The sequence below is a fragment of the Pristis pectinata genome, chromosome 7, assembly GCF_009764475.1.
Source record: "Pristis pectinata isolate sPriPec2 chromosome 7, sPriPec2.1.pri, whole genome shotgun sequence".
NCBI lineage: Eukaryota > Metazoa > Chordata > Chondrichthyes > Rhinopristiformes > Pristidae > Pristis > Pristis pectinata.
This window is the reverse complement of record NC_067411.1, coordinates 56348441-56373787: the sequence shown is the minus strand read 5'-3', so window position 1 is coordinate 56373787 and position 25347 is coordinate 56348441. Positions and strand designations below refer to the sequence as shown.

At 41.3% G+C, this 25347-nt stretch overlaps 1 protein-coding gene across 1 annotated transcript; it reads right to left on the bottom strand.

The window, feature by feature from the left end:
• Nucleotides 1-1865: 1865 nt before the first annotated feature.
• Nucleotides 1866-25322, bottom strand: LOC127572385 (nitric oxide-associated protein 1-like). The gene is made up of 7 exons (XM_052019577.1): nt 24166-25322; nt 12605-12769; nt 10880-11097; nt 9053-9184; nt 7167-7283; nt 6033-6150; nt 1866-4421 (listed from the first exon to the last, which is right to left on the bottom strand). The coding sequence occupies exons 1-7, from the start codon at nt 25313-25315 to the stop codon at nt 4225-4227; spliced, it is 2097 nt and encodes a 698-aa protein (XP_051875537.1). The 5' UTR covers nt 25316-25322; the 3' UTR covers nt 1866-4224.
• Between the last annotated feature and the right edge of the window lie 25 nt (nt 25323-25347).

The following is a 25347-nucleotide window of genomic DNA, read 5'->3' as shown; positions in this document are numbered from 1 at the left end:
GTACATCAAAACACACAGTGAAATGCATCTTTTGCATAGAGTGTTCTGGGGGCAGCCTGCAAGTGTCGCCAAGCTTCCAGCACCAACATAGCATGCCCACAGCTTCCTAACCTGTACATCTTTGGAATGTGGGAGGAAACTGGAGCACCTGGAGGAAATCCACAAGCAAGTTTGCAGATGACACCAAGATTGGTGGAGCTGTGGACGACGTAAAGGACTATAAAAGAATACAGCAGGATATAGATATGGGCAGAGAAGTGGCAGATGGAGTTTAGTCCAGGCAAGTGTGAGGTGTTGCACTTTGGGAGGTCAAATGAAAGGAGATAGTTAATGTTAAGCCTCTTAATAGCATTGAAGTACAGAGGGATCTTGGGGTCGAAGTCCATAGTTCACTGAAAGTGGCTATGCAAGTGGATAAGGTGGTAAAGAAGGCATATGGCATGTTTGCCTTCATTGGTCGGGGTGTTGAGTATAAGGGTAAGGAAGTCATGCTGCAAGTATATAAAACTTCAGTCAGACCGCACTTGGAATATTTTGTGCAGTTCTGGTCGCCCCATTACAAGAAGGATGTGGAAAGGGTGCAGATGAGGTTTATCAGGATGCTGCTTGGATTAGACGGTATGAGCAATGGGGAGAGGTTGGAGCAACTTGGGTTGTTCTCCCTCGAGCGTCAGAGGCTGAGGGAGACCTGATAGAGGTTTTTAGAATTATGAGAGGCACAGATAGGGTAGACAGAATCTTTTCCCCAGTGTAGAAATGTCAAACACCAGAGGACATGCTTTTAAGGTTTGGGGGGGGGGAAGAGTTTAAAAGTGATAGGAGGGGCAAGTTGTTTTACGCAGAGTGGTAGATGCCTGGGATTACCAGGGGTAGTAGTGGAAGCAGACAGTCTGCTTTAAGAGGTTTTTAGATAGACTCATGAATATGAAGGGAATGGAGGGATATGGATGATTCACAGGAAGAGGGCATTTACTATAAATTAGCATCAAGATTGGCACACTATGGGCTGAATGGCCTTGGGAGTCTCATACCTGATGGCCTTAACATCGATTAATCTAACTTCCAGTAATGCCACTCCTTTGTTTTCTCTTATTCCTATGGCTCCCTTCCTCTGCCTTGATGATCTGCCTATATCCTCTCTTCCCCCATCCTTTATTCCATGGTCCACTGCCCCCTCCTACTGGATTCCTCCTCCTCCAGCCCTTTTGCCTCTTCTATCACCTCTCAGCTTATTACACCTTCTCCCCCTTCCCCACCCACTCTTTTCCTACTCTTACCTGGACTCGCCTATCCCCTGCCTGTGTGTGCTCCTCCCCCTCCCCCCACCTTCTTATTCTGGCTTCTGACCTCTTCCTTTCCAGTCCTGATGAAGGGTCTCAGCCTGAAACATCAACTGTTTACTTCCCTCCGTGGATGCTGCCTGACCTGCTCAGTTCCTCCAGCACTTTTTGTGTATTGCTCCAGATTCCAGCATCTGCAGTATTGTGTCCCTGTGAACAATTTTATAATATTTTTGTTGATCTATTTATAGCTAAAGCAAAGTTAAATCAAAAAAATGTTTGTCTGCAATTCCTCAGTAAATTCCAAGGTCAAACTGGTGAGGCAGAGGAAGCTCTTGCAGCTTTATCTGTAGCTCTACAAAACAGCCAGATAGGTAGTTGGGACAATAGGTCCATTCTATGTAGTATCTTGAGGTGTGAAGACGTGGCCATCACTCTACATGGTGAGCTGGGCAAAATGTGGTCAGCAGAAGTCGAACACTCAATGTTAGGATAGTTCAAAACAATGGCAAGCTGATGCAAAGTTCCTTGAAGTAACATCAATAATCAAACAAAAACAAGCTACAAGAAAATCAGCAGCTTTATTTTACAGTACTATTGTATTTTGTACTAAACACCTGTACTCTGCAGTGAACGTAGAGTACAAAAATTATTGGAAATTTGCTTGATTTGTTCACGTTTTAACTTTGTAAATACAAAATGGAATAAGCAGAAAATTGTAAGAGAAAAATGAAAGCAGATGCATCCACGTCCCTTGGCACCAGTTTTGAATAACAGATTTGTCAAAAAAGAATAGTCCAAGCAAATGTGAAAAGGATGTGTTCCTTCTGTTCCTTCCTTTCCCTTCCCCACCTCTCCCACCACTTAAGCACCTGGCTAAATAATGCTAGTAGTGCACCTTGTGGAGTAATCAACACATTGGGGCATGTCTTTATCCCCTTCAATTTCTACTTTTTCAAAAAGTAAAACATTCAATGTCTCAAACTTGCTTAATTCCTTACTGTTAAATACTCTTTATAACAATGTTGGAGAATTTAGGATATGTACAAGTTTTAAAAGGTAAACTTTCCCTCTTTCTGTGAGGAGGAAAAGAAATAGGATCAGGGAAAGATATGGAGACCTCACAGCTTCATTGCTGAGGATCTTATAACAACACCTCAGTGAGGTGGAGGTGAACAAAGTCAGTAAAGGAGATTGGCAGTGCAAATTCCATATGGCAAGGAAGGCAGAAAAATGCTACTTTTTTTAAAAGAAAAAGTGACCTAACATGCTGCTCAATTTGAAGTTTAAAATTTGAGCCAATTATAAAATTCAGTAACCAGACAGGATTTTATTCAATTTTCAGGATGTTGGTGTTGTCCTACAAAGGTGCAGATTAGTTGTCACCTTGAACCACAGCACTTCCATTAGAACTGAGTGGTTTGCTGGGTCACTTCAGGGGGTAGCTGTGGGCCTGGAATCACATATTGGTTAGATGGCAGAGAACAGCACTTTCTTCCTTCTGAAGGACATCAGTAAACCAGATGGGCCTTTTAAACAACATTCTAGTATTTTCATGGTCATCATCACAGACTGCATTTTCTTTTTAAATTCAGTGTAAGTAATGTGGAAGTGTAAACTCCAGAGCTGTTATGGAATCCATGTCTCTGGATTACAAGTCTAGTACTTCAACTACTGTGCCACCATACAAATACAGTAAAAAAAATAATTGTGCACCTTTGATACTCTGGCCATGCCAGACTGGCAGAACTTAGACCGCATGTTTAATTCATTTTTCCAAGACACAAATTAAATTTATATTAGTTACTTTCTTTGTAATGAGATTTGATTTACTTGAACAGTATATTTCCAATTTTAAAAGAAAAAACTAGCCTCAACAATTAGACTTCTGTGATTGATTAGCTTGTTAAGACAGACGATTGACCTTAACCCCATTTCCTTAGTCAATACTTTTAAGAGATGGGTAAATCTATTGGAAAAATGTGTGTCAAACATTGAAATATTCCTATGCCATTAACAGACATGATCACTCTCTACGTTGCTGGTATATTTCTCCCCATTTTAATGTTTTAAGTATTAGATATGAATTGAGGGAGATTTCTGCTTTGAGCATAGCTTACAGTAAGCTTTAGTGGAAAATCAAGACAACTGATGCTGGAAATCTGAAACAAAAACAGAAAATGCAGGAAACAGGGTAGACAGCGTCTTAGGAAAGAGAAACAGACTTTTCAGGTCAAGGACCCTTCTTCAGGTGTCAATGACCTGAAATGTTAACTCTGTTTCCTTTTTACACAGATGCTGCCTTACTAAAAATGTAATAAAACTTGGCACAAAGTAGCCATTTCACTTCAGGTTACTTTTAAAAGAAAAGGTCATTATAGAGATCATAAAACAATCTCATTGGTTGTTATGTACTGTAGATAACACATTCTGCTTAAACCAAGAGGCTATTATTCACCTGTGTCTCCCACTGCTGCATGACAGTCATCTTCTGCAGCAGTGCAAATACAGCAAATGAACCATTAGAGTAGCAAAGTATAGTTAAAGTGCAAGAGCATCAGAGGATGTTCCCACAGTCCAAGAGGTCCAATCAGCTTTGCAGAAGTTTGGGACTATACTGGAGGATTGAATTTCTGCACAACTAATGGTCAGAGTCTCTACATTTAAATATCTGAAGAATACTGCTTCACTCCATTATCTGTTTTGATTAGCAGGTTATCATGATTTGTACATTCATTTATTTTCAATACTGTCAAAAGTACACAGCTCCAACATTAGAAGCACAGACATTGATGATAAAGTAACTAGCTTCCTTTCAAAATCACAACAAAACAATGTAACTTGCACATTGAGAGTGATCAAAGAATAGTTCAGTCTTTGGCTGTCAATATTGTTTTGAATTCTATGACAGTCACTTTTATAAATATGTCACATTTCCATTTCTCTAGCGGGCTGCAAAGTTCTGAACAAATGGCAATGGCTTTTTAAGTTTATAGGCTGAGCTTTTTCTTATTCGTTTTCCTTTAACATCAACAATAAATGGCAGGAGTGGTGGCTTCTCAACCATTAAGCCAATTCCAGCAGGAATGTAGGCTCGAAGGTGAATTTTATCCTTTGGATGAGCAGTCACTGCAACCCAGCCTTAAGAAAAAGCAAACAAAAGGTCAGACATTTGAGTTAGAACCATAGAACAATACAGGCCCTCGTATTGAAACGCATTTACCAGAATTCTCCATATTACAGTATGAGAAACGTTAAAAACACAATATTCCATCTAGAAGCATTTGACACACGTGTAAATAACCCCAAAATATTTGGCCATTTCAATTCATCTGTTCATACTTGAAATATATTGCAGGAGATAATAGAAGTCATCAATTTCAACTTCCCCATTCCTCCAATCTAACGTTTTCCTCATCTCTGTGGGTAGGCTTAGACATCAATTGATTCCCAAGGAATACAAGGATAATTTTACACAGGACTGTCACTCTCTTCCTCAAAAAAAAAGCCAGATCATAAGGGCCATAGTACTTGGGTTCTGCCAATGTATTTCCAAAACCAGTTAATAGAAAACTGGAAGCAAAATATTGAAGATGATGGAAATCAAAAATAAAAAAGAAAATGCTGGAGATATTCAGTAGAATAGGTGTCTCATTAGTTACACTAACAGGTACAAATTCAACAATGATTATGTCTAAATATAATGATGTCTAAAGTCAAGTGCTGACTCTGAACACAAATTGCTATTCTGCACCCACTCAAGGATTTCCATCATAAAATACGATTTAGCAAAGATCTACACTTTACCTGACCTTGAATGTCAGGGATTGATTTTTAAACAATATAATGCTTCCAAAATATGGAGAACTGTAGGTTCAAACAAGCTATATTTTGACAGTAACACCTGTGATTTACATATAAATAGTTAACTATGTATAGCAGACATCTAAAATACTTGTACTACTGCTTCTGTGGATCCAAATGCAGGCACTGGTACATTTGTAATGTTTTGTATAGGTTCCTTTCTGGATTAGGGAGCAGAGCGTAGCAGCACATGCAGACCAGATGTTAAAATTAAAACTATTGGATCGAGAGAGGTAGGCTCTTCCCTTTCAATGGCACTGAAAGCACAGCAATCCCAAAGATAACACTATTGAGAAGAACGTGGGAGTGTGACTTAAAAGATCAGAGTATATTTAAGATCAAGCCAGATTGTTCACAGTAATTAGCACCTTGAAGCTCCATCCTCTGTCCTTATTGTATTCATTTAGAGGAATCTTTCATCTGGAGTCTTGAAACTGTCATTGAGGCAGCAATGTTACTTGTTGTAATACACAGAATGACAGTGATGAACTTGTGGAGTCTGGCTCAGGGCAGGGAAATTGCCTAGTAACGTGAGCCGCAGCATGGAAATTACCTTGATTATTTAACCTACATAGATAAATTTACAGGCAATATACTTTATTTGCAGTAACAACAGTTTTTAGGTGATTGGTTTATCTACATAGATACATATTCACCTAGTTCAACAAAAAAGCAGTTATACTGAAGGGTCTTCATCAATGGGAGTACAACCTTTGGTTTCTTTCTCCCCTTTCTGCTAAGCATTTATGTGCTCCACAGTCTAATATTTATTGTATGGATATTAGGAAGTATATTTGATCATGCTACATTGCAATAGTGATCTGAAAAGCTTATCTGTGCTAATCTGTATTATTTTAGACACGTCAAAGTACAATTAAAGGAGAGTACCTGCTGAAGAAAACTTAATGTCAGCGACAGCCTCAAGGGTTCCAATTCCATCCAATTCAATGTCCTGAGAAACCAGAGGGGGGAAGTTTTTCATTCTCTCCTCACCACCAATAGGAACCTAGTAGAAAGTTTAGAAACATTTCAGCATACAGAGTTGAAACTAGTATCTTTCCACAGCTCTAATGAAATCATCTCTATTGCCAAGTGAATACCATAGTACCCCAATTTTTATTAACCAGTTATATCTACTGAATTGACTTAACTAGAGCTTCAGAGATTGGGTTACCAAACAAATAATCCTCTAATTTACTTAAGCTTATTTCCTTTACACCATACTGCACCAATCTTTCTCTCAATGGTGCCCCTTCAGTCTCCACAATCACCTACACCTTAGGGCATTTCCAATTCTAAATCATGATCTTCAGACAAAACATTATTTTGTACCTTCATTATGTAGAGATTAAGTTTCCAAACTGGGTGATGGGGGGAGGGTTTGTGTGGGATATGACACTTATTCAAGGTTTATAAACAAGAGTGGCAACATACATGTTCCATATAAGAATTAAGTCACTTTACTAAGGTGGCAGGATACAGCTGTGGAATTGTAGTTAAGCAAAGAATTAAAGCCATTAAGAAAAAAAAAGAGGGAATTGGGGAAAGGGGGTGGTGGAGGGAGGGAAGAGAGAAGGGTGTCACTTTTAGGAACAGTAGTGTAGTTTATCCTGGAATCCATATGTATTCAGAATACAACAAATCCAAATCAGAACTATACCTTACAAAAAGACAAGGACGTGCCTTGTGAAGTCTTTCTACTACTTTTGGCTTAATTGTCACTTTCTTAGTGGTTCATAAAATTTATATAATGGAATAACAATTTGGGGAACACATATTAGAGGTAGACAATATTTATTTCTACCTGTGTATTTTCATTGCGTTAGTTGTTCAGCCATTACTATACAACATCCTCAACACAGCTAGTATCATATGAATGGGCAAATTGTAGAAGGGTATTTTGGCCACATTTGTGTACTACAAATTCAAAAGCAACATTGGTCTATAGTAAAAGTACCAATTTAAATTTTGACAGCACACCATGTAACATCTTCCTGTTTTTGATAGAGAATTATGACCCACCCCAAGTAGTAGTTTTCCAGCATGTTTTTGGTAGACTGAATCTGCTTTTTCAAGGCTCGTAATGTGAACTGGAATCTTGTTGGAAGCAACAACTGAAAACCAGGCTGACTCTTCACCCTGGAAGGAGGTAATGAAAACATCTTAAAACAATATCTTTTTCAAAAAAAATTAACAAAAGCAACAAAATGCAAATAAAAAACAAGAAATAGAATGCTAGAAACATCCAGCAGACATGGCAGTATCTGCTGAGAGACAGCCTAGTCAAAGTTCAGTGAAGACAGCTCCTCATTTTCCTATTTTATACTTTGCAATACTGACCTCGAGCACAGATATTAACAACTTCTTGATTTTAACCACTTTCATTTCCTCTCTGGCAGGTTGTGCTGGCAACACATGTATATTTTGGTGAGGGGATTGACTCTTGTTAAGGACATCACCATCAGAGCATTTTGGTGTCAACTCAGATTTTTTTAATTCCTTCCATCTGTTTCCCATGTCATTCAATCTACTCCGTCAAGACAGTTTATTATACTTCCATTTCTACTTATAATTATTCAAACACTCTGCCCTTAGCTGCTACCAACTGAGCCACAGTTGACACTACGTTTGTCTCCATGTCAGGGATTGTGATCAAATTACACGCAAGATCTGAGCACATAGATCTGAACTGACACCCTGGAGCAGTACTTGTAATAGTATCATTGGAAGTGCAAGTTACATGAGGCATTAAATCAAAATGTTGTCTCTTAGGAGGGATGTAACAGAAATATAGTACTGTTTTGAAGGTGACCAAAGTTATTCCTCATGCCTTAGTCAAAATGTAGTCAGATAAATCAACATTATTAAAAGAGATATGTTTGTTGAAGCTTGCTGTGTACAGATTGGCTGTCACATTTCCTACATTATAACTGACTATATAAATCTTTTATTGGTTATAAATATAGAAATGTAGAAAAGTAGGAGGGGGCCAAAATGTAGAAAAGTAGGAGGGGGCCACCGCTTCAAGCCTGATCAGATACAGAATCCGATTATGAATGGTCTTAATTCTGATCTCTCCCTGTATCCCTTCTTGTCTTTTGAGTCTCAATCTATTTCCTTGAAATCTGTCTCCATCTTAATTACATTCAGCAATTTCACCTCCATAGCCTAAATCTGTATGAAAACCAAGGGACTCTTAATAAAGGAGCACACAATTTACTAGTAACTTCAGACTTGGGTGACATTTTACAAAATCTTCATATTGCAATCACTCACACAGAGAGTCAAATGTGCCTGGCTCTCTGTGCACAAAATCCAACCTTTGTTCATATTTTGAGCATTGTACAGGACTAAATAATAAAATGGATGGGAAAACAACAAATGAAGTGAAGGGGAAAAGAGCTGAAAGAATGTTATGAGAGAGAGGCAAAGAGTGTCAGTGCATTATTGATTCCAACATGGATCAAAACAAAAACAAGATGGCTTTATAGTAACTGATTATGCTCTTTTTAAGAAAAATGCTTAGGTTTAAAAATTGAATACTCTGTTAATTAAGGTATTTCACTTCAATATGATTTATAAAAAAATCCTTTAAAACATGAATGAATAGTGGGGGCTGATTAGGTTCTTTAGTATTTAGTGTAATAGAAGTACAAAATCATAAGGACTCTCATCTGTATCCAAAAGCTCTGTTAAATTTTTGTTTGTAAAAGCTTGTGAAGTGCCTTGGAAAATTATTCCTTTAAAAGGCATTTACGAACTCAAGAGACGCTGGAGGAACTTAGTGCGTCAGGCAGCATTTGTGCAGCGAAATGGACAGTCGAGGTTTCAGTTCGAGATCCTTCATCTGGACTCAAACAAACTTACAAAATCTAGCTGGTGTTCTGTTGAGAACTCCAAGTTTTTACCTTCAGAAAGTCAATACGACCAAGGGCACCTAGAAAGAGCACCATTCCTGGCTTCAGTACATACGTTCGAGGGACAATACCAGATGATGGCATCACAACCTTCAACTCTTGATTTGTAAGTAGATTTAAAATCTGCAAGAAGAAAATGTAGTTAAAAGAAAAACTTGCAGCAGTTTCACTTTTGAGGCAGCTGTTCACTAGATGATCCAATTACTTATTTATGAATCTTTAAATAATTGTCTGTCACTTAGAGAATTCAACTCTGTAAAAACCAAACCAATTTTTAGTAACTTTTTTTTAAATAAGTAATTAATTGACTTTGAAGCTCTTTGGGAAATGACGAAGGGACAATAAATGCAATCTTTTCCATGATGTTACCATTATGCAATTACAAAAATTAAAACAGCCTTTGTAGTTAGTTGAGCACAAAGAACATCCATAAATGTACATAAACAATTTCTCTCTTCAACCAAATAAACTGGTTGTTATTTCTTGCCTTTCCTGATTCAAGGAAACTTTCTTTTCCCTCCAAAGGGCCCAATATCATTCATAGTGGATAATTATGAACATAATCATCTCTTAAACTGTTCACAGCTTTCTGCATGCCATATGTTAGGTGATCATCTGAGATTGTACATCATCACTAAGTTTTTGAGATGACTTGGTTCATTATCTCTCCACATCAATACGATTAGCAGATACTTCTCAGATCAGCTACGTTAGTAATGTAGACAGAATTCAACAGTTAAATACCCTGAGAACATGGTATCCCTGATGAAAACATGACTTTCTTGTCCTCCCACATCTTGCTTCCAATTCCTGTTGTGGCTTAATAAAACAGTTATATTCTAACACCTACAGATCAGGAATTATGAAAACTCTGGTAATCAAACTCCATTTGTACTCTACAACCAAGTGCGCTCCTGAAAATTTATTGAGATCTTGTGCTGTATTTCTGTTAAAGCATTGCCCAGACAGATAAACTGGTTAAAGAAGTTTCTCATGGAAGCAAGGTATTCCTGAATTACAGCACAAGAAGCAAACATACTTGGACAAATATGAACACTGCAAGCAAACATAACTTCATGTATCTACAGCTTCCGAATACAAATTAAGAACAAGAAATAGCAGGCTTTCAGACTTTCATGCTTTGCCATTCGACAAGAATATGGCTGACCTTGTGTATTACTGCAAGTCTACTATCTTTCCCAATCCCAATTTCTTCTTCCTCCATTTGGAAAAAAAATTGATTGATCTGGTTTCAATATGCTCAACAACTGAATAGCCACAGACTTCCTGGATAGAGAATTCCAAAGATTTATAACCTGCATAAGTACCTTTTTCCTCCAGTCTGTCCTAAATGGAACTTTCTGCTGCTGCTTCTGATGAAGAATAGCTATCTTGTTCACATCTGAGTCTGTTCTGTAAGGATGATGAACAAGCTCACAGTTGCATCCAGCACTGAATGTAATTTTTGTTGTCTCCTTCACATGACACATAATTTCCCAATTAAAAGGATGATTTGCCAACTTATTTGCAAATCACTACCATTGCCAGCCAAGATATGTTATTGGTCTTCAGTAGATGTGTCATTCTTTTTCCCTTTCCCTGTAGTCTATCTCCAGAGAGAGCATGGTTGATACTGGGACTAAGTATCCAAATTATTTTCTATATCAGCATAATGGATGAGGCCTCCAGTCATTACATTTTGTTTTTTTTTAAGTACCTTGCAGAAAAGGTTTAGCACTTTTGCACAACAATGGTAGTAACACAAATATAAAATAATAGAGCTTTTGCAAGTCAGTCCTCAATTTGGGTTTTACTTACACAGTCTTGCTTTATGATGCCAGGAGTATCATAAAACCAACGAGCATCTTTCAGTTCATTGTATGTGAATTCCACCAGGTCTTGGGAGTTTGAGACATTTTCTTGTTTACCATCTTCAGGTTCTGGACTCAGGGCAAGTTCATCTGGATCCCATTTGATTATCCCATTGTTACACTGTTCACTCACTCGAGTATTACGAAATGTTCTGCCAACCCTACCTGAACACCAATGGAGCAATTTAGTAACAAAAATAGTGAATGAATGAATCAAGCAGAATCTGCAGAAATATTAACATTCTTCTACATAGAGGAATGCTAACTGGACTGACCAAATTTGCCTAAAAAACAGTACTGATGTCAGATTGTGATCTCAGTCCCTCACAAACAGACAGAAGCATTAAAAAATTAAAAAAAAAAATAATGGCTAAGGCAACAATGGGAGGCAACTCAGAAGATGACAGATTGAAAATTTGAAGATAGAAGGTGCAAATTCTATAGCTCAAATCAGAGGATAAATCATTACACTAAATGTTAATTCCTCTCAAAGAATGAAAACAAAGAACATATAGGAAAAGGCAAATCAAAAATTAGAGCAATTGAAGAACAAATTCTAAGCTTAGATAGAATGGGCTGAATGATTTCATCTGAATAATGTATTTCAACAATAGAGCAGGGAAAATTTTGCTTTAAGAATTGCAATTCTGCTTTGGTACAAAAAAAAGCAAAAAAATTTAAAACCAAAGCTATTATAAAATTCAACAAATCAAAGTTTGCACTGTAAAGAAATCACCAAAATAGTGAAACATTTCAAATCAGAGCTACTACTGAATAAAATGTTAAACATATTGTTCTGCTAATATTAAGACACAGAAAAGATAGAAATTTGTCTATGTAATCTAATACTACCAAATAGTGTATGCTGCTATTCAAATTGCTCACTAATCTAAGGACCATTTCTTGCCTCCCTAAACTGTTTAGCTTTATGATCACCAACTTGCTGCAGACCAATAGAAATCTCAATTTAAGTGGATTATTCTAACAAAAGAAAAACCTAACAAAATCTGTTACTCAACAAAAATTCTATACTGATTAGAAGCAAGTAGCCCTCCACCATGCTGGATTAGCCATTCCTCAACTAGGTTTCACCACACTTCACTGCAGGGCAAAGTTAAACTCATTTACACATGAGTATTGTATTACCAGTTTTGAACTGATATGATTTTGAAGGTGAGCTGTGACTTATGAAGTGCTGTCAAATAGAATTGTTAATAATGCCTGTGCTCTTCACTGAAAATTCCTTCATCTGGATTGCACAATGGAAGAACCTTCAACTGTGCACAAGTGTTCCAAGCTTTCCTCCATAACTTTCATGTAGCTTCACATTATCATCAAAAGGTCAAATGTAACAGCAACATCCATTGCTTTTGGTTAAATTTCTTCTTGAAAACTACCAATAATTTTGAAATACACAACTAAAAGATTTATATACATTAGAATTCACATCATGGATATCACATATTCAGGGGGATAGTATTGTTTTAAGAAAATAAATTCTAATAATCTTAAATTAAGCCTATTGATCTACTTTGCAATCAATTAGCAAGTGGTATTAATCAAGTGGCTACCAGTTATGTACTTTCATTGTAAAGACATGCACCACAATGTATGTCAGCCCAGAATCTCAAGTTGCCTCTGAGATATTTTGTTTGAGCAAAAAAATTGTTACCAATCAAGTAGGCATGTTTCTTCAATTGCTGAAAGTTTTTCAACTCTTCTTCACCAAGGTCATCTTCAGTCTGTGACTTAGCAGCTTTCAGTCTCTCTAACCGTCGAAACATTCTATGTGGTGTGGGGTTTATAATTGGAAACTTGAGAAGGTTCAACGTAGTTCCTGTTTAAAAACAAAATGAAATAAATCCTGAAGTCGAAGAAAACAACTTATACCGACTTCTCTGAAACATGGCAGATGTTTCACAGTTTCAAATTGCAGTCACTCACAGATAGTTGAATGTGCCAGCTACTGTGCACAAAACCTAACATACATTTGCATACCCTTGTTCACGCATTGAGCAGAGTATTAAATAATAAAGTGGATAGGGAAAACAGTAAAACAAATGAAATGAGGCTAGAAGTGTCAGTAAAATGTCACAAGAAAAAGATTCTTTGTAAAGCTTTTCAAAGCAATAACTACTAAACCAGATGAGCTTTAGAAATACTTTACAACAGCAGGGATACAGTCACTGATGGTAGCTATTTCCAAAGAACACAGGATGTGTACAATGACATATAGTTCAGGAATTTGCCGAAGGTTAGATGTGCAGCCTGTCAAATACAATGAGCCAGTGGAGGTCAGGAGGTGGGGACATGGTGCACCATCTAATTCTCGATGAGAAGTAATCTGTAGAGAATGGATCTGAGAAGCTAGTTGAAGAGGACAGAATATGCCAAATAATAGGAACCCAAGAGGCCCTAGTTTGTGGGCAAAAACAGATCTCCTATTAAAAGGATGGTAAGGTGAGGGTGGTGGAGTGGTAGAAATTATCCATTTTCAAATTAAGATTCATCTTTCACTGATTTTTCAAAATAAGTTTGATACAGTACTGCAACAAAGGAAAAAGTATGGAAACTGAAGATCCAACAAGTCATTGTTGGCAATATAGGGAAAAGAACATCATGAACAGATACAGAAAATCATTAAGGATTCTTATGGAATGAAGAGCTTTCTGTCTAAAGGACTAGAACGCAAGTGATGTCGAGGTTGGCATTATTCTTTACTCCTAGTTAGACACAAAGTATTATGTTCTGTTCTGGGTGCCATTCTTTAGGAAATAATCAAGACTTGCATTAGTATAACACTTTTCATGTCATTTTCAGCATGTCCCAAGTGTTGTACACCAAGTACTGAACCATTCCCTACTGTAAAGCAAGCTGTCAGACAGCACTGTGATAACAACTATTTAAGGGGAAGCTGCATCTTCACAAAGAGGAATCAGTCACAAGAAACAGTAGGTGATGGAATCTAGAGCAACAAACCATCTGCTGGAGAAACTCAACGGGTTGAGCAGCATCTGCGGGGGGGGGGCGGGGGGGGGGGGGGGGAGGAGAACTGTTGACATTTCAGGGCGAAACCCTGCATCAGGACTGAGGGTGGAGAGGGGAGATGGCCTGTATAAAGATGTGTAGTCATGAGACGGGAGCCCGAGGTGATTGGTGGACTGAGAAGGGGTAAAAGATGACAGGCAGGTTGTGCCAGGTATGGAAGGGGAGGAGTAGAGTTGGGAGAGAGTGGCAGATGGATCACAGTTGGAGGCAGAGACAGAGAAAAAAAAATGAGAGGCAGATGCAGCAAGGCGGGAGGAGGGGAGGGTGAAGGTTGGAGACAACTGCTGGAGGGAGATAAGCAGGAACAAAAAGGGCTACCGGTGCTGGAATCTGCAAAGTAAAGGAGATGATAACTGGAACCATTAGAGGAGAGATGAATGGCAGATGGAACCAGAATCACATAGGTTAAACTGTCTCATGGTTTTAGCCAGCTGATGTCCCCCATCAGGCGATAGGTCAGTGACCAATATTCACAACAGACCTACAGAGTTCCTCTGCATTCTGGATGATACCTCCTCTGTTCCTGCTTCCTGCAAGGTTTCTATTCCATTCACCCAACGTCTCCAGGTCCATTGTCGTTACTCCGATTGCAACTTTCTACAGCAGGGCTCCTGAGTCGGCTTCCTTTTTCCTCAACCATAGTTTCTCTTCCACCATAGTTGACAGAGCTCTCAACTGTATGTCCTCTATTTCCTGCATTTCAGCTCTCATTCCCTCTCCTCCCATCCAGAGCAAGGATGGGGTTCCCTAGTTCTCAATGAATGTGAATGACCAGCCATGATTTTCTTGAATGGCTAAGCAGATTCAAAGGGCCAAATGCTGCTCCTAATGTGTTTGGTTACAACAGTAATTAAGTTAGCTAACATTGTTATTGTTTATTACTGGGAAACTGAATACAAAAATAGGCAGTTTCTACTTTAGTTATATGGGGGTTTATGAAACCACATCAGGAAAACTGTGCACCTTATTGATTCAAGGAAGAATAAATTAATAATAAATTAAAAAATAAATGATATTTTGGAAACAGTTCAGTTTAGGTTTAATAATTAATACTTGGAATTGTCTCATGAGGACAGGTTGAACAGGTTAGATTTGCATCTGCTGGAGTTTAGGGTGAGAAGAGACTTGATTAAAAATTACAAGATCCTGAGGAGTCTTGGTAGGGTGATGGAGAGAATGTTTCCTCTCATGGGACAATCTAGAACATAGATGCTACTGTTTAATGTGGGTCACCGATTTAAGACAGACAAATCATTTTTTTGGTCGTAGAGGCTAGCAAGTTTTTGGAACACTCTTCCTCAAAGGGTGGTAGCAGAGTTCTTGAATACTTTTAAGGCAGAGGTAGAGCTTCCTGATAAACAAGGTGGTAAAAGATTACCCTGGGTAGATGGGAATGTGCAATTGAGGTTACAATCAGATCAGCCATGAGCAGAGCAGATTCACCAGGATATTGTCTGGATCAGAGGACTTTATGGGGAGAGATTGGATGGGATGGGCTCATTTTCCCTGGAGCAAAGGGGGGCTGAGGAGTGACCTGATAGAAGTACATACGATTAAAAGTTGCATTGATGGGGTAGCCAAGATCTTTTTCCATAGTAGGGGTATCAAAAACAAGAGAGCATAGTTTCAAGGTGAGAGATTAGAAATTCAAAGGGAATCTTAGTGGTAAGTTTTTGTTTACACAGCGTGACTGAAATCTGGAAGCACTGCCAGAGAAGATGGTAGAATCAGAAACAATTACTACATTTAAGAGGCATTTTTCCAGACAAGGGATACAGTCCTAACGTGGGAAAATGGGATGAGCGTGGATGGGCAAAGTGGTCAGCATCATCGTTGTGGGCCAAAGGGCCTGTTTTTGTGCTTTATAACTGAGTGAATGACCTACTTTTACTTCCAATTCATGTGTTCTAACTCTCCCTTTCTCCAACAGAATTGACGTGGAATCCTAGTATAGTTTCTCAGCAATGTCCTCATCTGAAGTGTTGGTGGATATGAGTCCACTCAACAAATTAAAGGACACAGCTCAGGAATTCAGTGTCAATCACCTGCAAAACTAAGCACGATCATCAGAGAAGGCAGTTCATCTGACCTTCTCCATATGCTATGATTGGCAAGCAGTGAGGTACTGGGAGTTCAGTGGGTTGGCCAATATTTCCTGAGCAATGAATGCTGCAGTTGCTCTTCTGCTGAAATTGATATATTTTTAAGTCTTCCAGATGCAACATTTTCAGAATGATAATTTCAGATTTCTAGCATCTGCATTTTCTTTTGATTTTTCTAATTCATCATGATTCCCCTTTTAACATCCTCTAGAATTCTTTTGTACCTGAAAAGTTGTATTATAAAGAGTTGTAAATATAATAGGATAGTATTAGTGGGAGATTTTAACTTCCTTAACATTAGCTGGGCCAACCATAGTGTAAAAGGCTTGGATGGAGTGGAATTTGTGAAATGTGTCCAAAAAAGCTTCCTTCATCAATATATTGAGGGACCTATAGAGAGGGTGTGACACTGGACCTCCTACTGGGGAAATGAGGTAGGGCAAGTGTCGGAATTGTCTGTCAGCAAGCACTTTGGGTCCAGTAACCATAATTTTATTAGTTTTAAAATAATTATGGAGAAGGATACAACCAGTTCATAGGTTAGGGTCCCGAACTGAGGCAGAGCAAATTTTGAAGCCATTAAGCAGGATCTTTCAGAGGTTGATTGGGAGAGATTGTTTGAGGGAAAGGAGTGTCTGCCAAGTGGGAGGCATTTAAAATTGTGAATATAAGAGTCCATTAGGGTGAAGGGCAAGGTTGGCTGGTTTTGAGAACCCTGGCTGATGAGTTATTAAGGCTCTGGTTAAGAAAAAGAGGGAAATGTACACTGTGCATAGCAACTGGGAACCAGCAAATTTCTTGATAATTACAAGAAGCTTAGGAGTGTACGAGAGAAGTTAGGAAGGCAAAAAGAGGATATGAGAGGGATCTGGCAGGCAAGGTGAGGCAAAATCCCAGAAGATTCTAAAGGTATATTAAGAATAAAAGGGTGGCTCGGGAGAGAATAGGTCCTCTTAAAGATCAGCATGGCCGTCTGTGTGTGGAACCAAAGGAAACGGGAGAGATTTTTAATGAATATTTCTCTTCAGTTTTTACTGTGGAGAAAACAATGGAAGCTAAAGAAATGGGAAAAATGAGTGATGTCTTGGACCATATATGAATTAGCAGAGAGGTGGTATCAGAGGCCTTAGTGCATTAATGTGCATAAATCCCCAGGGCCTGTCCTGGTGCATTCTTAGACCTTGTGGAAAGCTAGAGAAGAAATTGCTGAGGCCCTTGCAGAGATTTTTGCTTCATTTCTGACCACAGGTGAGATTCCAGAGGACTGGAGAGTGGCTAATGTGGAACCATTGTTTATAAAGGATAGCAAAAACAAGCCAAGAAACAATAAGCTGGTGAGTCTGGCATCAGTGGATAAATTGCTGGAGGGGGTTCTGAGGGACAGGATCTACCAACATTTGGAGAGACAGGGTCTGATTCAGGACAGTCAGCACGGCTTTGTGCGTAGGAAGTTGTGTCTGACAAATCTCTTGGGGTTCTTTGAAGCAACCAAGAGGGTAGATGAGGATAGGGCAGCAGATGTTTTCTATATGGACTTTAGCAAGGCCTTTGACAAGGTCCCTCACAGCAGGCTAATCTGGAGGGTTATATCGCATGGGATCCAGGGGGACATAGCTGATTGGATTCATAATTTGATCAGTGGTAGGAAGCAGAAGGTTGTTTTCGGACTGGAGGCCTGTATCCAGTGATGTGCCAAAGGAGTCAGTGCTGGGACCTTTGTTGTTTGTAATTTCTACGAACTATTTGGAGGAGAATGCACAAAGCACAGTTAGTAAGTTTGCGGTTGATACTAAAATAGGTGGTATTGTAGGCAGTGTAGAAGGTTATGAAAAATTACGGGCAGATCTTAATCAGCTAGGTATGTGGTTGAGGACTGCAAAGGGAGCGAGAGATTTGAAAAGAGGTGAACCTTTGTGCTTGTGAGTTTCACCTTGCAGGAGTCGGGACTTGGAGCAGGAGATTTGAAAAGCAGTGAGTCTCTGTGCTCGGGAGTTTCACCTTGCAGGAATCTAAAACAGGCACATTTGTAAGTTGTTAATAGTTGATTGGCTCATTGGCTAGTTAACAGAAGCCAATAAAAAGAAGCTAGGGTAAAGCAGAGTGGCCATTTTGGAGCAGCCATCTAGTCAATGTGCTGCTGATTGGCTAACTGTGGGCTGCGCTGAATACCAAGCTTCAGCAAGGAGGGTAAACAACACTAAGGCAAGGTGAGGGTAGGTTCTTATTTTTTTTTCTGTCTCTTTATTTTCCTTCAAAGCTTTTTAGTCATGGCAGGCGAGCTTAGACCTGTCTCATGCTCCTCCTTCACGATGTGGGAACTCAGGGAGGCTGCTGGTGTCCCTCATGACTATGTGTGCAGGAAGTGTGTCCAGCAGCAGCTCCTGACAGACTGCATGATGGTACTGGAGCTGTGCATGGATTCACTTTGAAGCATTTGTGATACTGAGAATATTGTGGATAGCACGTTTAGTGAGTTGGTCACACTGCAGTTTAAAAGCCAAGGGAAAGATAGGGAATGGGTGACCAACAGGCAGAGCAGTAGCAGGAAGGTAGTGCAGGAGTCCCCTACGGTCATCTCCTTCCAAAACAGATATACTGATTTGGATACTGTTGGGGAAGGTGGCTCATCGGGGGAAGGCAGCAGTAGCACTGTGAGAGGCTCTGTTGCACAGGAGGGTAGGAAAAAGAGTGGCAGATCTATAGTGGTAGGGGATTCCATGGTAAAGGGAATAGACAGGAGCTTCTGTAGCTGAAAACGGGACTCCTGCTTGGTGTGTTGCTTTCCAAGTGCAAGGGTCAGGGATGTCTCTGAGCAGCTGGAGGGCATTCTGGAAGGGGAGGGTGAACAGCCAATTGTTGTGGTGCATGTAGGTACCAACTATCTAGGAAAAAAGTGGGATGAGATCCTACAAGCTGAATTTAGGGATCTAGGAAATAGATTTAAAAAGTAGGACCTCAAAGATAATAATCTCAGGATTACTATCTGTGCCACATGCTAGTCAGAGTAGGAATAACAGCAATAGTTAGGGTGAATATGTGGCTTGAGCAGTGGAGCAGGAGGGAGGGTTTTAGATCCCTGGGGCATTGAAACCAGTTCTGGGGTAGGTGGGACCAGTACAAACCACATGGTCTACACTTGGACAGGAATCAATGCCCTAGAGGAACTGTTTGCTGGTGCTGTCGAGGAGGGTTTAAACTAATATGGCAGGGGGATGGGAATCCATGCAGAAAGACAGAGGGAAGCAAAGCAAAGACCAGAGCAAAAGTTAGAAAAGAGTGGAGTACAGAAAAGTCAAACAAAGGTTACTAGATTCTAAAAGGACAAGTGTCAGGGCACTTTATCTGAATGCCTGTAGTATTCAAAACAAGATCAGTGAACTTGTGGTACAAATCAGTAGAAAGGGGTATGATTTAGAGGCCATTACAGAAATGTGGTTTGGTATTGGTTTATCATTGTCACTCGTACTGAGGTACAGAGAAAAACTTGTCTTGCACACTGATCATACAGGTCAATTCATTACACAGTGCAGTTATACTGAGTTAGTACGGAGTGCATTGATGCAGTACAGGTAAAAACAGTAACAGTACAGAGTAAAGTGTCACAGCTACAGAGAAAGTGCAGTGCAATAAGGTGCAAGGTCACAAAGATCGTGAGGTCATAGTCCATCTCATTGTATAAGGGAACCGTTCAATAGTCTTATCACAGTGGGGTAGAAGCTGTCCTTAAGTCTGGTGGTATGTGCCCTCAGGCTCCTGTATCTTCTACCTGATGGAAGAGGAGAGAAGAGCGAATGACCTGGGTGGGTGGGGTCTTTGATTATGCTGGCTGCTTCACCAAGACAATGAGAGGTAAAGACAGAGTCCAAGGAGGGGAGGCTGGTGTCTGATGTGCTGGGCTGTGTTGCAGGGTGAAGATGATTGGGAATTAAATATCCAAGGGTATCAGGTAATACAGAAGGATAGAGAGGTAGGGTAGTGCTCTTAAATGAGATCAGGGCAATGGTGAGGGACTATGTAAGATCGAAAGAGCAGAATGTTGAGTCCATCTGGATAGAGATTAGGAACAGTAAAGGGGGGGGGGGGGGGGAGAGAAAAATCACTGGTAGTTGTGGTCGAAAGGCCACCAAATAATATGACAATGACACAGGCAATAAACCAAGAAATATTTGATGCATGTAAGAATGGAACGGCAGTTGTCATGGGGGGCTTCAACTTCCACAGAGATTGGGAGAATCAAGTTGGTCAAGGCAGTCTTGAGGAGGACTTCATAGAATGTATCCATGATAGCTTTCTTGAACAGCATGTCAGTGAACCTACAAGGGAAAATGCTGTCTTGGATCTGGTCCTGTGCAATGAGATGGGTAAAATTAACAATCTTGTAGTTAGGGATCCTCTTGGAAAGAGTGATCATAGTATAACTGAATTTCTCATACAAATGAAGGGTGCAATAGTTTGATCTAAAACCAGAGTATTATGTTTAAGCAAGGGAGACTACAATGGGATAAAGGAGGAGTTGGGTAGCATAGACTGGAAACACAAGCTATATGGTGGGACAGTTGAGGAACAGTGGAAGACTCTGAGATTTTTCAGTGCTCAACAAAAGTATATTCCAGTTAAAACCAAGGACAGTAGCATGGGGAGAGCCAGCCTTGGATAACTAAAGAAATAAAAAGGTATCAAGCTAAAAGCTCATGCATACAAAGTCGCCAAGAGTAGTGGGGAAACTGGAAGATTGGGAAAACTTTAGAAAGCAACAAAGAACCACCAAGCAAGCAAGGAATGGGAAGATAGATGAGGAAAGTAAACTAGCACAAAATATAAATACAGAAATTTTTTTTACTAATTATGTAAAGTGGAAAAGGATGACTAAAGTGAACGTGGGTCCTTTAGGAGATGAGAAGGGGGAATTGATATTGGGTAATGTAGAAATAGCTGAGGCCTTGAACGACTATTTTGTCAGTCTTCACTGTGGAGGACACATTCAACATGCCAAAGAGATGTTATGGATGTGAGTTTGGGGGGGTGGGGGTGGGGAGGACCTCTAAACAATTGCTGTCACTAAAGAGGTAATGATAAGCAAACTAGTGGGCCTAAAAGTAGACAAGTCCCTTGGTCCTGATGGGATGCATCCCAGGGTACTGAAAGAAATGGTGGAAGGTATAGTACAGGTGTTTGTGATAATTTACCAAACTTCTCTGGACTCTGGACAGGTCCTGGCAGTGGAAGACAGTGAATGTCATGCCACTGTTTCCTAAGAAAAACAAAAGGATGTAGGCAAAAGGCAGGTAATTATAGGCCAGTTAGCTTAATGTCTGTAGTTGGGGAAAAATGCTTGAAGCTATTATTAAAGAAGAAATAGTGAGACATCTGGATAGAAGTTGTTCCATCAGGCAGACACAGCATGGATTCAGGAAGGGCAGGTCCTGTTTGACAAACTTACTGAAGTTCTTTGAGGATGCAATTGCAATGAGCGCAGTGGATAGAGGGGAACAAGTGGATACTGTATACTTAGATTTCCAGAAGGTGTTCAATAAGGCGCTGCATAAAAAACTTATCCATAAGATAAGGATGCATGGAGTTGGGGGGGCAATGTATTAGCATGGATAAAGGATTGGTTAACCAATAGAAGGCAGAGTTGGGATAAATGGGCATTTCTCTGGTTGGCAATCAGTGGTGAGTGGGGTGCCACAGGGGTCAATACTGGGCCTGCAACTGTTCACAATAAACACTTAACAATTTGGAAGAGGGGATAGAGTGTAGTGCATCTAAGTTTGCTGATGACACAAAATTGAGTGGAAAAGCAAATTGCGCAGAGGATGCGGAGAGTCTGCAGACAGATATAGATAGGTAGGTTAAGTGAGTGGGCAAGGGTCTGGCAGATAGTGCACTATGTTGGTAAATGCAAGGTCATCCACTCTGGAAGGTAAAAATAGAAGATCATATTATTTAAATAGTGAAAGATTGCAGCATGCTGTTGTGCAGAGGGACTTGGGAGTGCTTGTGCATGAATCACAAAAGGTTGGTTTGCAGGTGCAACAGGTTATCAAGAAGGCAAATGGAGTGTTGGCCTTCATTGCTAGAGGGAATGAATTTAAGAGCAGGGAGGTTATGCTGCAACTGTACAGGGTACTGGTGAGGCTGCACCTGGAGTACTGCGTGCAGTTCTGCTCTCCTTACTTGAGGAAAGATGTACTGGATTAGGAGGGGTTGCAGAGGAGGTTCACCAGGTTGATTCTGGAGACGAGGGGGGTTAGCCTATGAGGAGAGAGTGAGTCGCCTGGGACCATAATCACCGAAATTCAGAAGAATGAGAGGAGATCTCATAGAAACAAAATTATGAAAGCCATAGATAAGATAGAGGCAGGAAGGTCATTTCCACTGGTAGGTGAGACTAGAACTAGGGGATACAGCCTCGAGATTCAGGGGAATAGATTTAGGACAGATGAGGAGAAACTGCTTTTCCCTGAGAGTAGTGAATCTATAGAATTCTCTGCCCAAAGAAGCAGTAGAGGCTACCTCATAAATATATTTAAAGACACAATTAGATTTTTGCATAATAGGGGAATTAAGGGTTATGGGGGGGAAGGCAGGGGATGGATCTGAGTCCACAGCCAGATCAGCCATGATCTTATTGAATGGCAAGCAGGTTTGACAAGCCAAATGGCCTACTCCTCTTTATTTCTTGAGTTCTTGTATTTCAATCCAGATAAATGTGAAGTATTAAATTTGGGAGAGTAGCACTTGTACAGTGAATGGTAGGGCTCTGGGGAGTGTTAATGGTACAGAGGGACCCAAGGAGTGCAAGTGCATAGTTCACTGAATGTGGCATCACAGATAGATAGGGTAGTGAAGAAGGCATTTGGCATGCTGGCCTTCATCAGTTGGGGCACTGGGTATAGGAATTGGGAACTTGTTATATAAGAGGTTGGTGAGGCCACACTTCTCAAGTATTGTGTACAGTTTTGGTCACCCTGTTATAGGAAAGATGTTATTAAAATAGAAAGGGTGCAGAAAAGATTTATCAGGATGATGCCTGGACTTGGGGCCCTGAGTTACAGGGACATAGACTTTATTCCCTGGAACACAGGAGACTGAGTGGTGACTTGTTGGAGGTATATAAGGTCATGAGCTGCATAAACAGGGTGAAAGCACATAGTCTTTTTCCAGAGAGGAAGTGCTAATAACAAGAGGGCAAAGGTTTAAGAGCAGAGGTAAAAGATTTAAAAAGGAGGCAGCTTCTTTACACAAAGGATAGAGCGTATTTGGAACCAGAAATGGGTAGGCACATTAGCAACATTTAAAAGCCATCTAGATAAGTACATGGATAGGAGAGGTTCCAAGGGCTATAGGCCAAACACAGGCAGATAGGACTAGTTCACTGGGTAACACACTCGGCATGGATGAACACAAAGGTGCTGGAGGAACTCAGTGGGTCAGGTAGCATTTATGGAGGGAAATGAGCAGTGAATGGTAGGACCCTGGGAAGTGTATTGGAGTTTGTTTCCTTCCATAGATGCTGCCTGACCCACTGAGTTTCTCCAGCTCCTTTGTGTTGCTCCAGATTTCCAGCATCTGCAGTCTTTTGAGTCAGCATGGATGAGTTGGCTGAAGGGCCTATTTCCATGTTGTATGACTATATGACTATGGTTCTATGAATGTCAATAAATCTACAGATGCTGGACATCTGAAATAAAATAAGATGCTGGAAAAACCCAGCAGGTCAAGCAGTATCTGTTGAAAGAGAAACAGTTAACGTTTCAAGTTGAAGACTCTTCAGTGTTCCAGTATCTTTGTATCTAGCGTTCTTTTATTTTCATTACTTGTTCTATATTACTCCCTGTTATTGTACATTATCAAACCTTTTGATCCTTTAATCATTTTTTTGCCTATCATTGATCTTCCATTTGGACATCGCCTCCCATCCACCTGTCTGGGCATCAATAGTTATGAAGAGTTATTAAAAATTTGCACTGTTACAATGTCACGGGCCTGAAACGTTAACGGTTTCTCTCCGCAGAGATATTGCCTGATCACTTAAATTACTTCCAGCATGATGTTCTCCTATTAAAGCCGCTCAGCTTACCCGGCCAGCGGGACACTGTTGCTCTCTGGATGACATCAGGAGCTTTGGATTTGCAGTAATCCGACTGGAGAAGGGTGTTGAAGAGAGTGGATTTGCCCACGTTGGTGGCGCCGATTAGGTAGACGTCGCCCTGGTAGCTCCAGGAACTCTGCAGACGGGAAATTAATGTCTCGATGCCGTAGCCGGTCTTGGCGCTGATGAGGTGCACGTCTCCTTTGCTCTGGGGCGCGGTCCACAGGCCGGCTTGGCTGCACAGCTCTAGCACCTGGCACCGGAGTCGCTGTAGGTAGCGGGGGTTGTCGGCGGGGATCAGGTCGATCTTGTTGGCCAACACCAGCACGGTGTTACGCTTACCCAACAGGGGCACCAAACCGGGGATCAGTCCGCTGCAGCCGCTCAGGTCAAGCAGGTCGAGCATGTAAAGCACCAAGGCTTTGTGCCGGGCGATGCTCCCTACCAGGCGCTGGTACTCGGCCAGCGGCACCTGCACCTCCAGGGCCTTCTGGTGGTGGACGAGGAGGAAGCAGCGCTGGCACACGGCGCGCCGCAGCGCCGCGGGTCCGACCCCCATCACCTCCTTGTACTTCTCGCTCGGCAAGTAGCCGGCCAGCGAGGGGTCGGTGCAGTGCAACAGGGCGCCGCAGCCAGAGCACGGGCAGTCGCTCGCCGGCTCCAGCGGATCGGCGGTGCCGTACAACCGGTGCTCCCCACGTGGGGCCGGGGCCGCCGCCGCCTCCTCGGCCTGCTGCCGTTGCCGCCGCTTCTTCCTGGACGGGAGTTCGGGCGGCGGGAAGCCCGGATCGGTCACCAGTGGTTCGACACTCCATGCGGGCTTGGTGGCCTCTACTCCTCTCCGCGCCGGCTTCAGCGCCTCTAAGGCGAGCAGTTGGCGGCGCAGCGCCCCGAGCGAGGCGGTGGTCTGAGGACTCGCCGCCGGTGCCGCCCGGTCAATGAGCGCCTGCTGTTGGGCCGCCACCTCCTGCTCCTCCGGTCCGGCCGCGTACTCCACGAACACCATCTCCTCCGGCTTCCCCGGCTCCACCGCCGTGTATCCGAGCTTGTCCGCCGCCCACCGGCAGGGCGCGAGGCCCGGCGGCGCCCGAGCGCGCGCGGCCCGGCGGCAAAACCAACGGGCGAGCGCGAGCGCCATTCAGCCCAAGGCGCCGGCAGCGAGCGGCGCAT

What these genes read in the sequence shown, in the direction of transcription:
- LOC127572385 (XM_052019577.1), bottom strand. Translation starts at nt 25,315, where the DNA reads ATGGCGCTCGCGCTCGCCCGTTGGTTTTGCCGCCGGGCCGCGCGCGCT. An exon ending in CTGGAAAACTACTACTTGGG is followed by an intron (nt 6,151 to 7,166) that starts GTGGGTCATAAT and finishes ACTTTCTACTAG; the next exon opens with GTTCCTATTGGTGGTGAGGA. An exon ending in CATTAAGTTTTCTTCAGCAG is followed by an intron (nt 4,422 to 6,032) that starts GTACTCTCCTTT and finishes CTTTTTCTTAAG; the next exon opens with GCTGGGTTGCAGTGACTGCT.